Source organism: Dreissena polymorpha, chromosome 14, assembly GCF_020536995.1.
Source record: "Dreissena polymorpha isolate Duluth1 chromosome 14, UMN_Dpol_1.0, whole genome shotgun sequence".
In the NCBI taxonomy this organism is placed as follows: domain Eukaryota; kingdom Metazoa; phylum Mollusca; class Bivalvia; order Myida; family Dreissenidae; genus Dreissena; species Dreissena polymorpha.
The window spans coordinates 24,482,212-24,496,980 of record NC_068368.1 but is presented as its reverse complement, the minus strand read 5'-3'; the positions used below and the strand labels follow the sequence as shown (position 1 = coordinate 24,496,980).

Sequence of the window (14,769 nt, the reverse complement as noted above, 5' to 3'; positions counted from 1 at the left end):
GTTTTATAATACGTTAACTTGAAGCTGAATGTTTATTTTATAAACAAACACAATTTAATAAAGAACAAGGGACAAAATTGTCACAAAACCAGGTTTTCATTGTGAAAAAAATCTGATAAAGGGAGAAAACTCAAACTGAACTTTTGAAATGAACAAACAAAATTAACCCCCTTTGTAAGTTTTTTTTTTTTTATAATCTATTTTTAGTCGTGGCGACCTTGACATTGGAGATATTGACGTGATTCTTTCGTGCGACACACCGTCCCATGATGGTGAACAAATGTGCCAAATGATTTTAAAATCTCACAATGAATGACATAGTTATGGCCAGGACAAGCTCATTTATGGCCATTTTTGACCTTTGAACTCAATGTGTGACCTTGACCTTGGAGATATCGACGTAATTATTTCGCGCGACACACCGTCCAATGATGGTGAACAAATGTGCCAAATGATTTTAAAATCTGACAATGAACGACATAGTTATGGCCCGGACAAGCTTGTTCCGCCCGCCCGCCAGCCAGCACGCCAGCCCGCCCGCATTCGCCAATCTAATAACCAGTTTTTTCCTTCGGAAAACCTGGTTAAAAATTACAATGCCAAGAAACTAAAATTTCAACAATTTATAAATTACATTAGTTGCATGCACATGTACTAAGCCTTGTAAGCAATCAATATAACCTTCCTGCACACCAAATTACACATAACTCCATTCAAACTAACGTTATTGGATAATTGACAGAAACAATTTTCCAATCTTGAGTAACATTGTCCTTGACCCAATTGGCCCCAAATCCAATATCACTTATTTTACTATATTGCATTAATTGGATATAGTTAATATCTGTGTAACTGCTTGATACATATAAATGGAGTAGCTCATAAGCGTTAAACTGAAATGTCAAAATACAAAACGAAGGATATTATTTTGCTAAAATGCAGTGCAGATTCAGTGACCTCACAAAATGATACATGAAAGAAGTTTTAATCTAATACCTGCAGTTGAAAGGGTGACTTGTTCAAAAGATTACCTTAACCACTGCATCACATAGACGCCAACGTTTGGACGAGTAGTATAGCTCTGACTATTCAGAGAATAGTCAAGCTATAAACTGCATAAGGTTGAATATGTAGTAACATTGTTTTGTTCAACTCACCTCAGCTCCAAACCAAAGCTGTCCAGCCAAACTCTCTTGCAACACATCATCGGGAAACTTCACCCGAAAGTCTCTGTTTGCGCGCTCAGTGGGAATGGCGTCCTCCATTATCCTCTGTATCACAGTGAGGACCTTATCCTGACATACCCTAAGCTGGTTAACCAGCATCGTGCACCTCTCAGGGTCCTTGCGTCCATCAAAGCTGTCTAGTTCTGCTGCTACCAGATTGAGGTCTTCATCAGCAAAGAAAAACTGAGCCAACAAGGTGTTGTCAGTTTTCTGAAGAAAAAAAGCAAAAATATTTATTGTTTCCCTATTTGATTAGATTACAATCTTTTAAATATTCAGATTTATTTTTTACAAACTAAAGGCTGATGAACATTTTTAGTCTTGACATAAGTTGTGATAATTATACTCCTCCTTTTCTGGAATGGAAGGAGACATCTCGCAGTCCGACAGCTGTAAACTTTACAAACCGCAGATCTGGTTTATTAGAATACATTGAGGTTTTTATTGAGTGGCTTGAACTGGCCTCTGTCTGCATACATGCCATAAATTTTCAGACCAATTCCGGGAAAATTGTGCTAAATTTTCCGGGACATTTGCCGATTTTCCGGGACATGTATACAAATAGCGATATATGAAGTCATACATGTATTTTTGGTATGCATTTTTTCGCGATATCCGATTAGTTAAATTACTTATGTAACTTACCTGGAATAAACAAATTTAACATCCATTTAAGATCAATGCACAAAAAAACGTTATTTAAACAAGAAGAATAAATTATAATTAACATCGTAAATTGCTTAAACAATTGACAAACTAAACATTTCTACATCCGTTACTAGATACAAGCCACGTGTTTTGCGTGTTTGAAAAGAGCACATGTACATATAAACATGAGATAGTTCAGTGCTGATTTAATTTTCAGTCACTGTATACACTTCAAACGTGGACTGCGTGTAACACGCGTGATGAATTCAGACGTTGTCATGGGTGGCGCGCGCGGTGTAAGTTATGACGTCAAACTGTTACAACTTACATTGTATGCGCTGAGCGTAAAGGCGTGCTGTTTGTCTCAATATGAGTGTGAATGAATCTGACACCGCGAAAATCCGGGTGAAACTGGATTTATTCATGAATGTGCATCGCATAATCCGTTAAAACTACACAGCCATCAAATTTGAGCAAGCCAATTCACAACGCATTAACCCCTTTTGTTTGACTGTGATTACGAGACAATCGACAAGATAATAGGACCCCCCGTTAATTGATCGATTTTTACACGTAGCGTTTTTGCCTTATCGGACAGGCATTGCTTTGGAGATGACGCAATATCAGTGGCAAGTACAGATTTGCATGCTAAGATAAGGAACATACAGGTTTTACTGAATTCCGGGACATTTGACAAATTTGCGGGACTGGGGGACAGGGTATGCATTTCCGGGACTGTCCCGGACGATCCGGGACGTATGGCATGTATGCTGTCTGTCATCTATAGCGTGCCTAACACTACACAACACCCACCCCCAAATTTTCTCAACAGATTTGCGCGATTTGGAAAAATGGCCTTGGCAGCCATACACGAATTCCGATCTAACCTGGGAAACTTTCACCCATGCATGTAGACTTACAAGTTAAAGATTGCAAACATTCAATCTTTGGTAGAAAGGTGTATTTGTTATTTTTAACATGTGCACTTGGATTTGAATGTGTGCCAAGAACAATGAGCACTTTTCATGGAGCCCGCTTTTCATGCAGGCTTACTTCAACAAGTCACTCAAGTGCTCAATACTTACAAAACTGAAAGAACGTGTTTTTTTTTCACAGTTAAAACGAGAATGACAATGTGATTATGACTCATGGTTGAAAGTGAAAATGCTCACACTGGCCTAGTAAAATAATTCGACCCTAAGCCTATGATAAGCTAGAAAGAAACTAAGAGTAACGTTCTTATTTCAACAATTTACGCTATGGCTGAATAATATAACGTTACCCTCGGCTTGTACAACCATTTCCTTATGGAATTCATTATTTAAGTTCACTGTTTGTCAAGTCATTTCGAAATTGTCAACGTTGTTTATGTTGAATGTACAGAAAATTTCTTCATCGTTGACTGATTTTTGTCTCGTTTATTATCGTTATTCGCGAGACTTCCTGAATTAAAACCTCAAAGTATTCAGTAACAAAAGATAAGGTTACATACTACTAATATGATTATTTTCAAGCGAACTCCTTTTTGATACCTTTGTAAGGTAATATTCAATAATGTACTGAATGTTAAGAATGTTTAAAACTGTTATGTCCATTTAGGGGTGACCTCCATTTAGTTGCATCCTGCTTGAAAAACATTGGCATTGGACAATGTTGACAATCTTTTGTTTCCATGTGTTTAATTGAGATTTTGATTGTTGATATTAAAATGTATACGGACTCTAGACTCAATATACGCTCCGTGTTGTTAATATAACAACATAATGTTTGGGAGTGGTATACTATAATGAGTATGGTGTTTCCATTTTTATTCACATTGGTGAGAGTTAACACTTATTCAAAGATTAAAGCCTGTTGTGTTTGTTTGTTAATAAATATGTTTGTTATGCACGATAATTAGCGTTTGAACTATTTTATGCTCCTATAGTAAGTGTCACATGATACGGATAAATAACGTCAGTAAAATGTAATTTCAAGTGCATGATTGGTTTGTAGTAATTATACCGACAGATTAAGTTAAAACCTAAGGATTCACTCTTCTATATAGTCGTCCTATGATACTGTATATATGTTTTAAAATTACCGAAATACTTACATAGTAATTATGATACATTTTTAGGTCATGACGATAACCTTTTTGTTTACAAACAGTACAATTTTAGGGAATTAGTCCAATTAGAAATTATGTCGAGTCCCGTCCTTGTGCATATGTGATCCGGATTAAATCCAAATGATAATGCATTAATCTCACCAACAATACCAAGTATTGGTTCTGTACACGAAACTCAAGCCAAATTTTTCTCAATATGCATCAGGCTTTCAATGCAATGACGAAGTGGGCATATGAATAAAGAGGTATAAGTTGAATATCTAAAACTAAACATACAATTAACTCTATTTGCATATGGTATGTAAATAAAGAAGACTTGTTGTAATATATATTTATGCATAAGCATGCATCTCAGTATATATATCTGTTAATATGTATGCAATATACATTTTTTGTTTGTTATGTATTCAAGCAATTAACCTGTAAGCAGCACATTTGTGTCATTTAACGCGAGGGATCAAGGCGAGTCAGTTGTCTAGCACTGCAGTTTGGTGTCCTATCACCAGGACTGCCAGGTATGTCTCTCAAGTGATATTTGTCAAGCACTGTAGTTTGGTGTCCACTCACCAGGACTGCCAGGTATATGTCTCACGTGATAGATGTCCAGCACTGTAGTTTGGTGTCTACTCACCAGGACTGCCAGGTATGTGTCTCACGATATAGTTGTCAAGCACTGTAGTTTGGTGTCCACTCACCAGGACTGCCAGGTATGTGTCTCACGTGATAGATGTCCAGCACTGTAGTTTGGTGTCCACTCACCAGGACTGCCAGGTATGTGTCTCATGATATAGTTGTCCAGCACTGTAGTTTGGTGTCCACTCACCAGGACTGCCAGGTATATGTCTCACGTGATAGATGTCCAGCACTGTAGTTTGGTGTCCACTCACCAGGACTGCCAGGTATGTGTCTCATGATATAGTTGTCCAGCACTGTAGTTTGGTGTCCACTCACCAGGACTGCCAGGTATATGTCTCACGTGATAGATGTCCAGCACTGTAGTTTGGTGTCCACTCACCAGGACTGCCAGGTATGTGTCTCATGATATAGTTGTCCAGCACTGTAGTTTGGTGTCCACTCACCAGGACTGCCAGGTATGTGTCTCACGTGATAGATGTCCAGCACTGTAGTTTGGTGTCTACTCACCAGGACTGCCAGATACGTGTCTCGTGTGATAGTTGTCCAGCACTTGAAAATCAGTTTTCAGGGACTAAGACACGGGCATTTGGCATCGAGAGCCAAATGTGTGGCACATAACATCGAAGTCAATTATGTATGACTGAGAGACATGATAATCTTATCCAGGTTTCATCTGAAATACAGTCAAGTTACCATTACCGGATCAGTAGCGTAAATAAATTGTTCTGGTGAAAAGCAATAAATGTTTTGAGACTTCTTTTACACCAGTTTGATTAAATATTACTTTTGCTTACTTATTCAGCACATAGTCTTATTTTTAAGCGCAGGCAAAATGTATTTGTGATACCTATTTGTCGCCGCAGAATTAAAGCATTAACGGATCAGTTGTAGCCATAACGGATCACGTAACTGAAACCACTCAGGGGGCATCTTACACGCTATTTGAACTGTCAAAATATGCATTGTGTTGTTTACAATGACCAGGTTACATTGCCAGTTATAAATTATATTCATTTTTGTTGTTATTCATTGTTTTCTTTATGTGATCTGGTATCTACACTTTACGTATGGTGTTCTTGTGTGGATTATCTGTTGAAAATCCTAAATAGATCGAAAAGATATGGGCATCTTATAAACACTGTTAATTGTTTGAATCATATCTAATCATCGATACTGAACATGGAACATAAATAAAACATTAAGATTGAGATCATTTATCAACAAGATTTGCATATATTTTAATATAACATGTTATCAATACGCATATTATCACGCTTGATCCGTTATTGCCCTAAGTTTTCATTTCATTTAAGGTGTTGCAAAATCTTAAACACGAATCAAAACTGAAATGGACTTTTGCAGGCAGAAAGACTACTAAATGGCCTTTAAATGAATGCGTTAACTTATTACTTTCCAACAGAGTTATAGCATGTGGCCGCGAAAAATGTTCAACCTCGATTTGGAAACGAGACGGAAGTCGTATATACATGTCAGCAAAACATACCGATATGTTTGACAAAGTGTAGCTCCGATTACGACTCAATCAAAGCGTTTTAAAAGACATAAACACGACTTAACTGTATGAAGAAATATATTATACCGTTTTCAAACAAACAAAAATCGCATGCTGTTTGATTGAAGAACTTACTCAGTATACGAACGTCTTTATTAAACCGTGGATCAGTCTGCACAAATTTATGACCGTATTTTTCTCATCGATCCACTTTATTATAATTCCATTTATTTATACCGATAAAACATTTATTGAAACGGTTACAAGCGTGTTACAAGTGTAATATAATCAAAAGAGTTTATGTTTTCGGAAATTAAAAACCATTTTATAAAATTGTTTGTTCGACCCTTTTGATATTAATATTTTTACATGCCCCTGGATAATGTAAAGCATTCATAACTACCTCATTCATCAGTTTGATTCTTACTCGTTTTTGAATCAATTATCGTATCATGTATTATTGCATGTGGCAATTGTTTTTCAGCCCGATTTTTCCACTTTAGGGACTTAAATGGTGGTCCGACCAAAGTAAAGAATAGGAAACATTGTTGTAGAAACAGACTTTAGTACGTTGGCCAATGAGTTGTGTGACGTCATGTACTGTTTTCTCATTCGCATCTGTATGAGCATAAATAAAATGCATAAATGTATCAGAAATACATATGTTAACTTTGTAATGCTTTGTTTGCGATTTTCTTGTAACCTGCACTTTCCAGCGTGTTATTTTGGACCCACAAAAGTTACGGACGCGGATCCTCATTTCCAATAACGCCTTTAAAGGGGCCTTTTCACGTTTGGGTAAATTGACAAAATTGAAAAAAGTTGTTTCAGATTCGCAAATTTTCGTTTTAGTAATGATATTTGTGTGGAAACAGTAATACTGAACATTTACCATGCTCTAAAATAGCCATTATATGCATCTTTTTACGATTTAAAAACCTGAAAATTATAAAGCGTTGCAACGCAAAACGATTGAATGATTTGGAGAGTTCTGTTTTTGTCGTAATTATATTGTGATACTACGAGTATTGCTTTTATTAAGTATAAATCAAAGTAATGACAGTACTGGTGTGACGATGCTTTTGAAGAGGATGGATATAAAAGCATCAATTTAAGTTTATCTACATTACCACAATTGTGTTTGTGGGTACGAAAATTTGGATACGAAACAAAATTTGGGTACTAAAATTTTGGGTACGAAAAAATTATGCCAAAAAAATTGGGTACGAAAAAAAAATGGGTACGAAACAAAATTTTTGGGTACGGGTAAGAAGTACCCGTGGGGAACTTGACCCATTCAGCGAAACTGTTAGGCGGGTTACATTCTCGATCAAATCTAAAAATAACTACATTTGGTGTTTTTCCAGCGTCACAGCGTTTGAAGTGCCACATGACAGTTTCGTGTCTGGTTCCTGTCCCGAACCTCTCGATAAATTTGAAAGAGGACGTGAACCTAGCTGCCTTTACCTTTATCAATCATAATCAGCGTGGTATGCCGATTGAGACAATTTAGCTAACTCAATCGGACTGGCTCGGTCTTTTACATAGGTCGCCATTGTGAAGAATTTTTTTTATGGTATGATAACTTAGACGAGCTGCTCCGCTAATGCAGCATCGTCAAAAACAACTAACATTGTATGAGCACGTATGGCCGAGTGGTCAAAGCGATATACTTTTACACCAGGGCTCCAGTGATCAGTGGTTCAAGCCCAGTTGAGGGTTGCTTTTTTTCTTTCTTTAATTTTATTCTTGTTTTTTTTTTTACTGTAGCTTTTTAGATCCAATGTTTACATTTATCAATGTAAAGCATTTAATGACAAACTTCAATACATGCCAAAATCTGTGAAAAGGCGCCCTTAATGCATGTGGCAATCGTTTTTCAGCCCTAATTTTCCCACTTTAGGTACTCAAATAGTGGTCCGACCAAAGTAAAGAATAGGAAACACTGTTGTAGAAACAGACTTTAACCCAATACTGCTTATTCAAAGTACTTTGGCCCATGAGTTGTGTGACGTCATACTGTTATCTCATTCGCATCTGTACGAGCATAAATAAAATGCATATATGTATCATAAATACATATGTAAACATTTTAATGCTTTGTTTGCGATTTTCTTGTAATCTGAACTTTCCGGAAAAGCGTGTTATTTTGGACCTACACATGTTACCGACGCGGATCCTCATTTCCAATAACGCCTGTAAAATATGTATGGCGACATAAAGAATTCTTTCTTGTTTTCCAAATAACTTATTGGAAAGTTGTTGTTTTTTCTTTCGATTTTGCTTGGGTCTAGACTTCAGAATGTGCAAACCTGACAATCTATAACACACAAGCATAGATTAGAATATCGGATTAAATTATATTCATTATTAGAAATATTTGAATATATGAACAATGCCGATAGAGCATCCCATAAAAAGCACAATGTAGTATATTAAAACATCTTAAGTTAGGGAACCTCTGACGAAAGTCCGTTTACTTATTATAACTTTCCGTTTAAACACATTAAGATAATGGCTTATATTATTGAATGCAATTATCATTATTATATACATGTAGTGTTATTTATGTCTTGTGACCGAGGCGGAAAGTTAGAAAACCAGAGGTTTTGAAATTACGTCGGATTAAGTAAAATTATGAACGCTTTGCAAAAGGTTCGAAATGAATAATTGGAAAATTACGTACTTTCAGTAAATACGTATATACACTCTGTGTGACATCAAAGTGTTATTATTGAAATAGGATCGATACATAACGGCACGGTGTTCTGTTTTTAATGTACTTATACTACAATTACTTTCGTTATACCGTATATACAAATTAAACACAAATAACGATAAAAAATGGGGAACAGAATATTGGGACCCAGAACAGGACTACATTCAACAGTTAGTACACACTCAAATATAAAAAGCAGTAAAAGTTACTATTACTGACACTACAAGTATTTGTAAGTATAATTGTAGACAACTGTAAAGGTGGTTGTAGAAGCAGAAGAAGCAGCAGCAGCAGCAGCAGCAGCAGCAGCAGCAGCAGCAGCAGCAGCAGCAGCAGTAGCAGCAATAGAAGTAGTTGTAGTAGTAGTAGTAGTAGTAGTAGTAGTAGTAGTAGTAGTAGAAGTAGTAGTAGTAGTAGTAGCAGCAGCAGCAGCAGCAGCAGCAGCAGCAGCAGCAGCAGCAGCAGCAGCAGCAGTAGTAGTAGTAGTAGTAGTAGTAGTAGTAGTAGTAGTAGTAGTAGTAGTAGTAGTAGTAGTAGTAGTGATGGTGGTATTGGTGTTGGTGGCGGTGGCGGCGACGTTGACGGTGGCGATGGTGGCTGTTGTAGTAGTTGCAGTAGTATATCTCACACAGCATTCCAAAGGGCCCCCACAGAGTTCATGCAGCTGCAGCCACCGTTGGTCATATTTTAAAAAGACAATTAAGAATGATGATTGAAAAATTGTACATATGTCATGGGTAAATGCGAACGGGGAGTTTTGTCTGAGCTGAACTCCTTTTTAATTTTTCGCCTTATGGGAAATTCTTGTTTAACCTTATTTTATTTCGCACATAACTCCCAATTGGGCCCCACATAAACTTAAGTGTCAGACTTGTTAGACTTTAGACGGAGTAAATATTAAGATTGCATGAGCGTTACGATATTTAAAACCATCGCTCATTATATTATGCTGTTATAATTCAGTTCCCGTAGCACAGGTATATTTTTCTTATATAATATGTTTTAATTTAATACATTTTAAATTTTCATTTTACCAAACTGTGAACATGTACCTTTATTTATTCATTCACATTGCAGAACCATGGTCACCTGAACTTGAACCTAGGTGTACCCATTGATGAGAGAATGCAAGATTTGCTTGAGCAGCTCGAGGCCATGCGGCGGGAGCTCGAGAGAAGAATCTTTCCCTCATTTCTGAGTGATACTTGTAGTTTATTGCAAAAGAAGGGCGTGGACACTGAGCGCCTTCCCACAAAATACTTTTCCTGTCCTCAGGATTCCAAAGGGGACACGTGTCATATCTGTTTAGAGACATACAACACTGGCGATAGGTTGAAAACGTTGCCGTGTTTCCACGACTTCCACAGTTCGTGCATTGACCAGTGGTTATCGGTAAGAAATACCAGACAATTAAGTTAATACAAATACTTCACATCTCAATATAAATAATGCAGAGCATGCTACTCTGTAAATGAACTGTTTTTCAGTTTAAATTTTGAACAAATTGTATTAACTTATTAAGGATTATGTAAAAGAAATGTGCACATTTAACCAGTTGCAAAAGTTTACTTTTTTTATTCAAATTTTGTTTATATCACCGTCTTTATAAAGCTGTATACTTCTTGCTCATAATGAAATTATATTTGCGTCGAATTTTCGTCGTCTTAAAGTTGGAATACTATCAACCAAACTATAAATAGCATATTGACAAACAAGTAAACGTACTCTTTAAGTTTAAGTGTTCGAATATGAACTCTGTCTATCTCAAATTTAACTTTGTCAAAACATATCGATAAATAGAATATCATCCTTTTTTCTCCGCATGCGCTATTCACAGTTGACAGAGAAATAACTTTGCTAGGCGCTTACTTATTCGTTAGTAAATAACTATGTCATTTGGCATCCGTGTTGTTGCTAGACATATGAAACGCAATTTGACGCATCATCATAAGAATGATGCTGCTTTATGAAATTCCTGTAATGTAAAGAATTGCATGACATAGATTGCATGGACATCCTAACGTAAACCAGGAACCTTTAATCATTTATGCTTAGCGTCTAGAAAAAAGGCCATGGCAAACAGCGTTGACTCAGATGATACGCCGCATTATGCGGCGTCTCATCAGGGTCTGCGCTGTTTGCTTTAAGGAATTTCTGTAAGAAATATTCTAAATAAAGAAATAAATATACTAGACATCCCTAAATTTGGAAATAAATTGATCCAATTTAGAAGGATGGGAGAGTCCACTAGGCATAAATGGGTTATTTGTTTTGTATAGGTCTCTGCTTGAACGTTGTTATTCTATTGTATTCGTGGTTTATGTAATGGCCGTCTTACAAAATAATAAGTATCGTGATTGAATGACAAAGGTTTAAATTTGACTATATGTGTCTTGTTCTGTGAAAATTGGGCAAAATGCATGTGCGTAAAGTGTCGTCCCAGATTAGCCTGTGCAGTCCGCACATGCTAATCAGGGACGACACTTTGCGCTATAATGGTATTTTCGTTTAAAGGAAGACCCTTTTTACCGAAAATCTAGTTTAAGCGAAAGTGTCGTCCCCGATAAGCCTGTGCGGACTGCACAGGCTAATCTGGGACGACACTTACGCACATGCATTATGCCATGTTTTTTTTTCAGAACAAGACACATATTATCACGTGAATGCATGTCTACTTCAGAGCGAGGTATCGTGTCGGACGTGCAGGTTTGAGGCGCAAACTTAATTCGCGTGATCGCGCAGAATTTGAATATTCCTATGCAAATACATATAAAAATACCTGCGCATACTATAACTGTAGCAATTTTTTTGAGACATTTGCATGTATAGTTTTAATACGATTGGGTTTGTACCAAGAGTTTTTTATTTTATTTTAAGTGTGTGCTATTATTGATTCTACCGAATTGTAGTATACGGAACTTTCATTGTATTACAACTTTCTTATCTACATTTTCATGCTTAATATCTCATATAAAAGAGAGTTTTTAACTTATCTTGATGATAAAGTCTTGTAGGTCCGTCCTAGTTTTTGTATGTTATTACATACTACGTTTTAGGTTTGACTTTATAAGTATAATCAGGTATGTTTATTGCTTATACACATACCTGGTATAATGTATAACAAAATGTTTAAAGTTTCAGTTCTGTACAGCGTACATGTGTATCTTATTAATACGATTTTATATGTCCTCTGCAGAATTTATGCGTATTGTAGTATGCAAGTAAATTAAACAATCACTTGTAATTTATCCGTCACAATATACAGTACATGTAAATTCGCAAGTGTATCACCACTTATATCACAATTGATATTTTCGTGAATGCCTTACTAATGATTTAAGTGTCGATTGATTAACAAATGTACCAAGAAAAATAATTTTTTCAGTGGACTTTATCCTCTGATTATCTTAGCAAGTAGTAGATTAAAATAGAAATATCGTCGGAAGTTGCCAATTAGTGAGGCTTTGAATTTTGTACGTGCATTCATAATAGTTCTCTCTAGCTCTCTCTTAGTTTTAATTATCCCCACGCTTTTTGAAAAGCGCGGGGATAATGTGGTTATCTCCGCCGTCCGTCCGTCCGTCTGCCCTGGCCACTATCTCCTCCTACACTATATGCACTAGAACCTTGAAACTTACACACATGGTAGCTATGAGCATATGTGCGACCCTGCACTATTTAGAATTTTGATCTGACCCCAGGGTCAAAAGTTATGGGGGTTGAGGTGGGTCAGAGATTTTCACTCATTTTTATGCCCCCGGTATGGTGCATTGGCCATAACTTTTGCAATATTGAAGGTAGCAACTTGATATTTGGCATGCATGTGTATCTCATGGAGTTGCACATTTTGAGTGGTGAAAGGTCAAGGTCATCCTTCAAGGTCAAGGGTCAAAAAACAAATCCAAGGGAAGTAATAAGCTTTAGAGAAAGGTAAGTAATGAACCTGCCAAATGATTTTTTTTTTTAAATAAATCAAAGCGGCGCAGGAGGGGGCATTGTGTTTCTGACAAACCTATCTCTTGTTTTACGTTATTTCACATTAACTTCTTCATTTCTACACCGATTAACTTCCAATTAATACTGAACATCTCTTACGACAATACGGTCATTCTCAACTTTGCATGGCCCCATTACAACCCTGGGGTGCCCACTGTGTCAAACATGTGGCGTGGGGATACGCGTCGGCCTCTGCCGCGCCATTTCTAGTTTAAACTTGTTTTATTCTATTTGTTTCGAGAAGTAAAGCACGTACATCCTCACAATTTTCCTGGTCAGATTTCTTTTCGGTTTGATAAATGTCAAAACGTTTTACGTTATATGCAGTGGATCCATAGCTAATTAAAATAATTGAAAGGCTGAAAATACCATTCTTTTTATATAATCGCACAATATAAATATTGAGCAAAATGAATTCAACAGCATTGCGGCTGATAAAAAAAAGAAACAATGAAGTGTTCACACCTGTTGTTATTCGACCCCTATATGTAGCATCACAGAATGAATAAGAGCTATTTCTGTGGTGCAACTGATGCCCGCCTTACCTCTGTAATCAAGAGTTTGAACCACGTGATTTTTCTCAAGATGTTCTCCTAAGGCTATATGTTCTGGTTCTACCGAGTAACTGATATCGCAAGTGTCTTAATGAGCTGTTTCAGTGCCAACGAGAATTAATAAATTTAATTAAACAAATTCGTTTAGCCGGTGATCTCATGTTTGGATACACGCATACTTCTTGCCTTAAATTGGTTACGCGGGTTCAATGCCCTCTACCGGCGCACCTAAGTTTGGCCGGGAGGAAAACTCACTAAAAACTCATTTAAATGAAAGTAGTGAAAGCATCCGGAGATAAAAAATCATTTGATGTAATAATTCGTTTAGACCTTTCGATGATGACATGGTGACATCAAATCTTAAGTAATTTTGCCTCTGGATAATGAAACGCATGCCTGATTACTTCATTCATGAGTTCGATCATTACTTTTTTTAATCAAATATCGTATTTTTATCATTTTATATAGAAGTTAATGCACATGTTAATATTTTTGTAAAGCTCATTCTTGGTATCAAGTAGTAAACATTAAACCATGAAAACACATGCTTTTTCGCTATTTACGGGTTTTAAGCCACGATCTGTCTTCTTTTGGGACTTTTAAAGGGGCCTTTTCACGTTTTGGTAAATTGACAAAATTTAAAAAAGTTGTTTCAGATTCGCAAATTTTCGTTTTTGTTATGATATTTTTGAGGAAATAGTAATACTAACTATTTACCATGCTCTTAATTATATCCATTATATGCATCTTTTGATGATTTGAAAACCTGAAAATTATAAAGCGTTGTGCGACGCGAAACGATTAAATAATTTGGAAAGTTCGGTTGTTGTAGGTATATTTTAGGAAACTACGAGAATTGCTTATTTAGGTAAAAATATATCTGCTCATAGCATGAGTATAGATGGTCGCAGGCCCGTAGCCAGAGTTTTGAAAAGGGGGGTGCGAATTTTCCCATCAACGTTTGTTATTGAGCAACGAAGTGGCGAAGCGGTAGGTGGGGGAGGGTTTCTCCCCTTCCTGCAATCGGGGGTTTGGAGGTCCTCCCTCTAGATAGTTGAAAATGAAAAGTAAAATCCTGCATTTTGGTGGCTTTTTATCTGAATTCAGAGACTGAAATTATAGAGCATTTGAATATGAAAATTCACATTCATTGACTATACAAAGTGACTGATCGACATGAATATGATATAACATACATGTTTTCCCCGCTGCCCTATTTCAATAACCACCTTTTTTGATCAGTCACGGAAATACATTATTTTATACCCGAAGCTAGTATGCGCGCACACACTTTGTTTACATATGCAGCTACACATTGATAGAATATAAAATCAACAATAAGAACGGTATACAATATCATTATTTAT

General features: G+C 36.5%; 1 protein-coding gene across 1 annotated transcript in view; it reads right to left on the bottom strand.

Annotated features, from left to right (window-relative positions):
• The window catches only part of LOC127857833 (lateral signaling target protein 2-like), a 28,451-nt gene extending 25,131 nt beyond the window's left edge, over nt 1-3,320 (bottom strand). Inside the window, exons 1-2 of the mRNA XM_052394515.1 lie at nt 3,157-3,320; nt 1,158-1,436 (exon numbers count right to left, since the gene is read on the bottom strand). Of these exons, the coding sequence (XP_052250475.1) occupies nt 1,158-1,436; nt 3,157-3,192 (315 nt within the window). The 5' untranslated portion in view covers nt 3,193-3,320. The remainder of the gene's footprint in view (nt 1-1,157; nt 1,437-3,156) is intronic.
• Nucleotides 3,321-14,769: the final 11,449 nt, after the last annotated feature.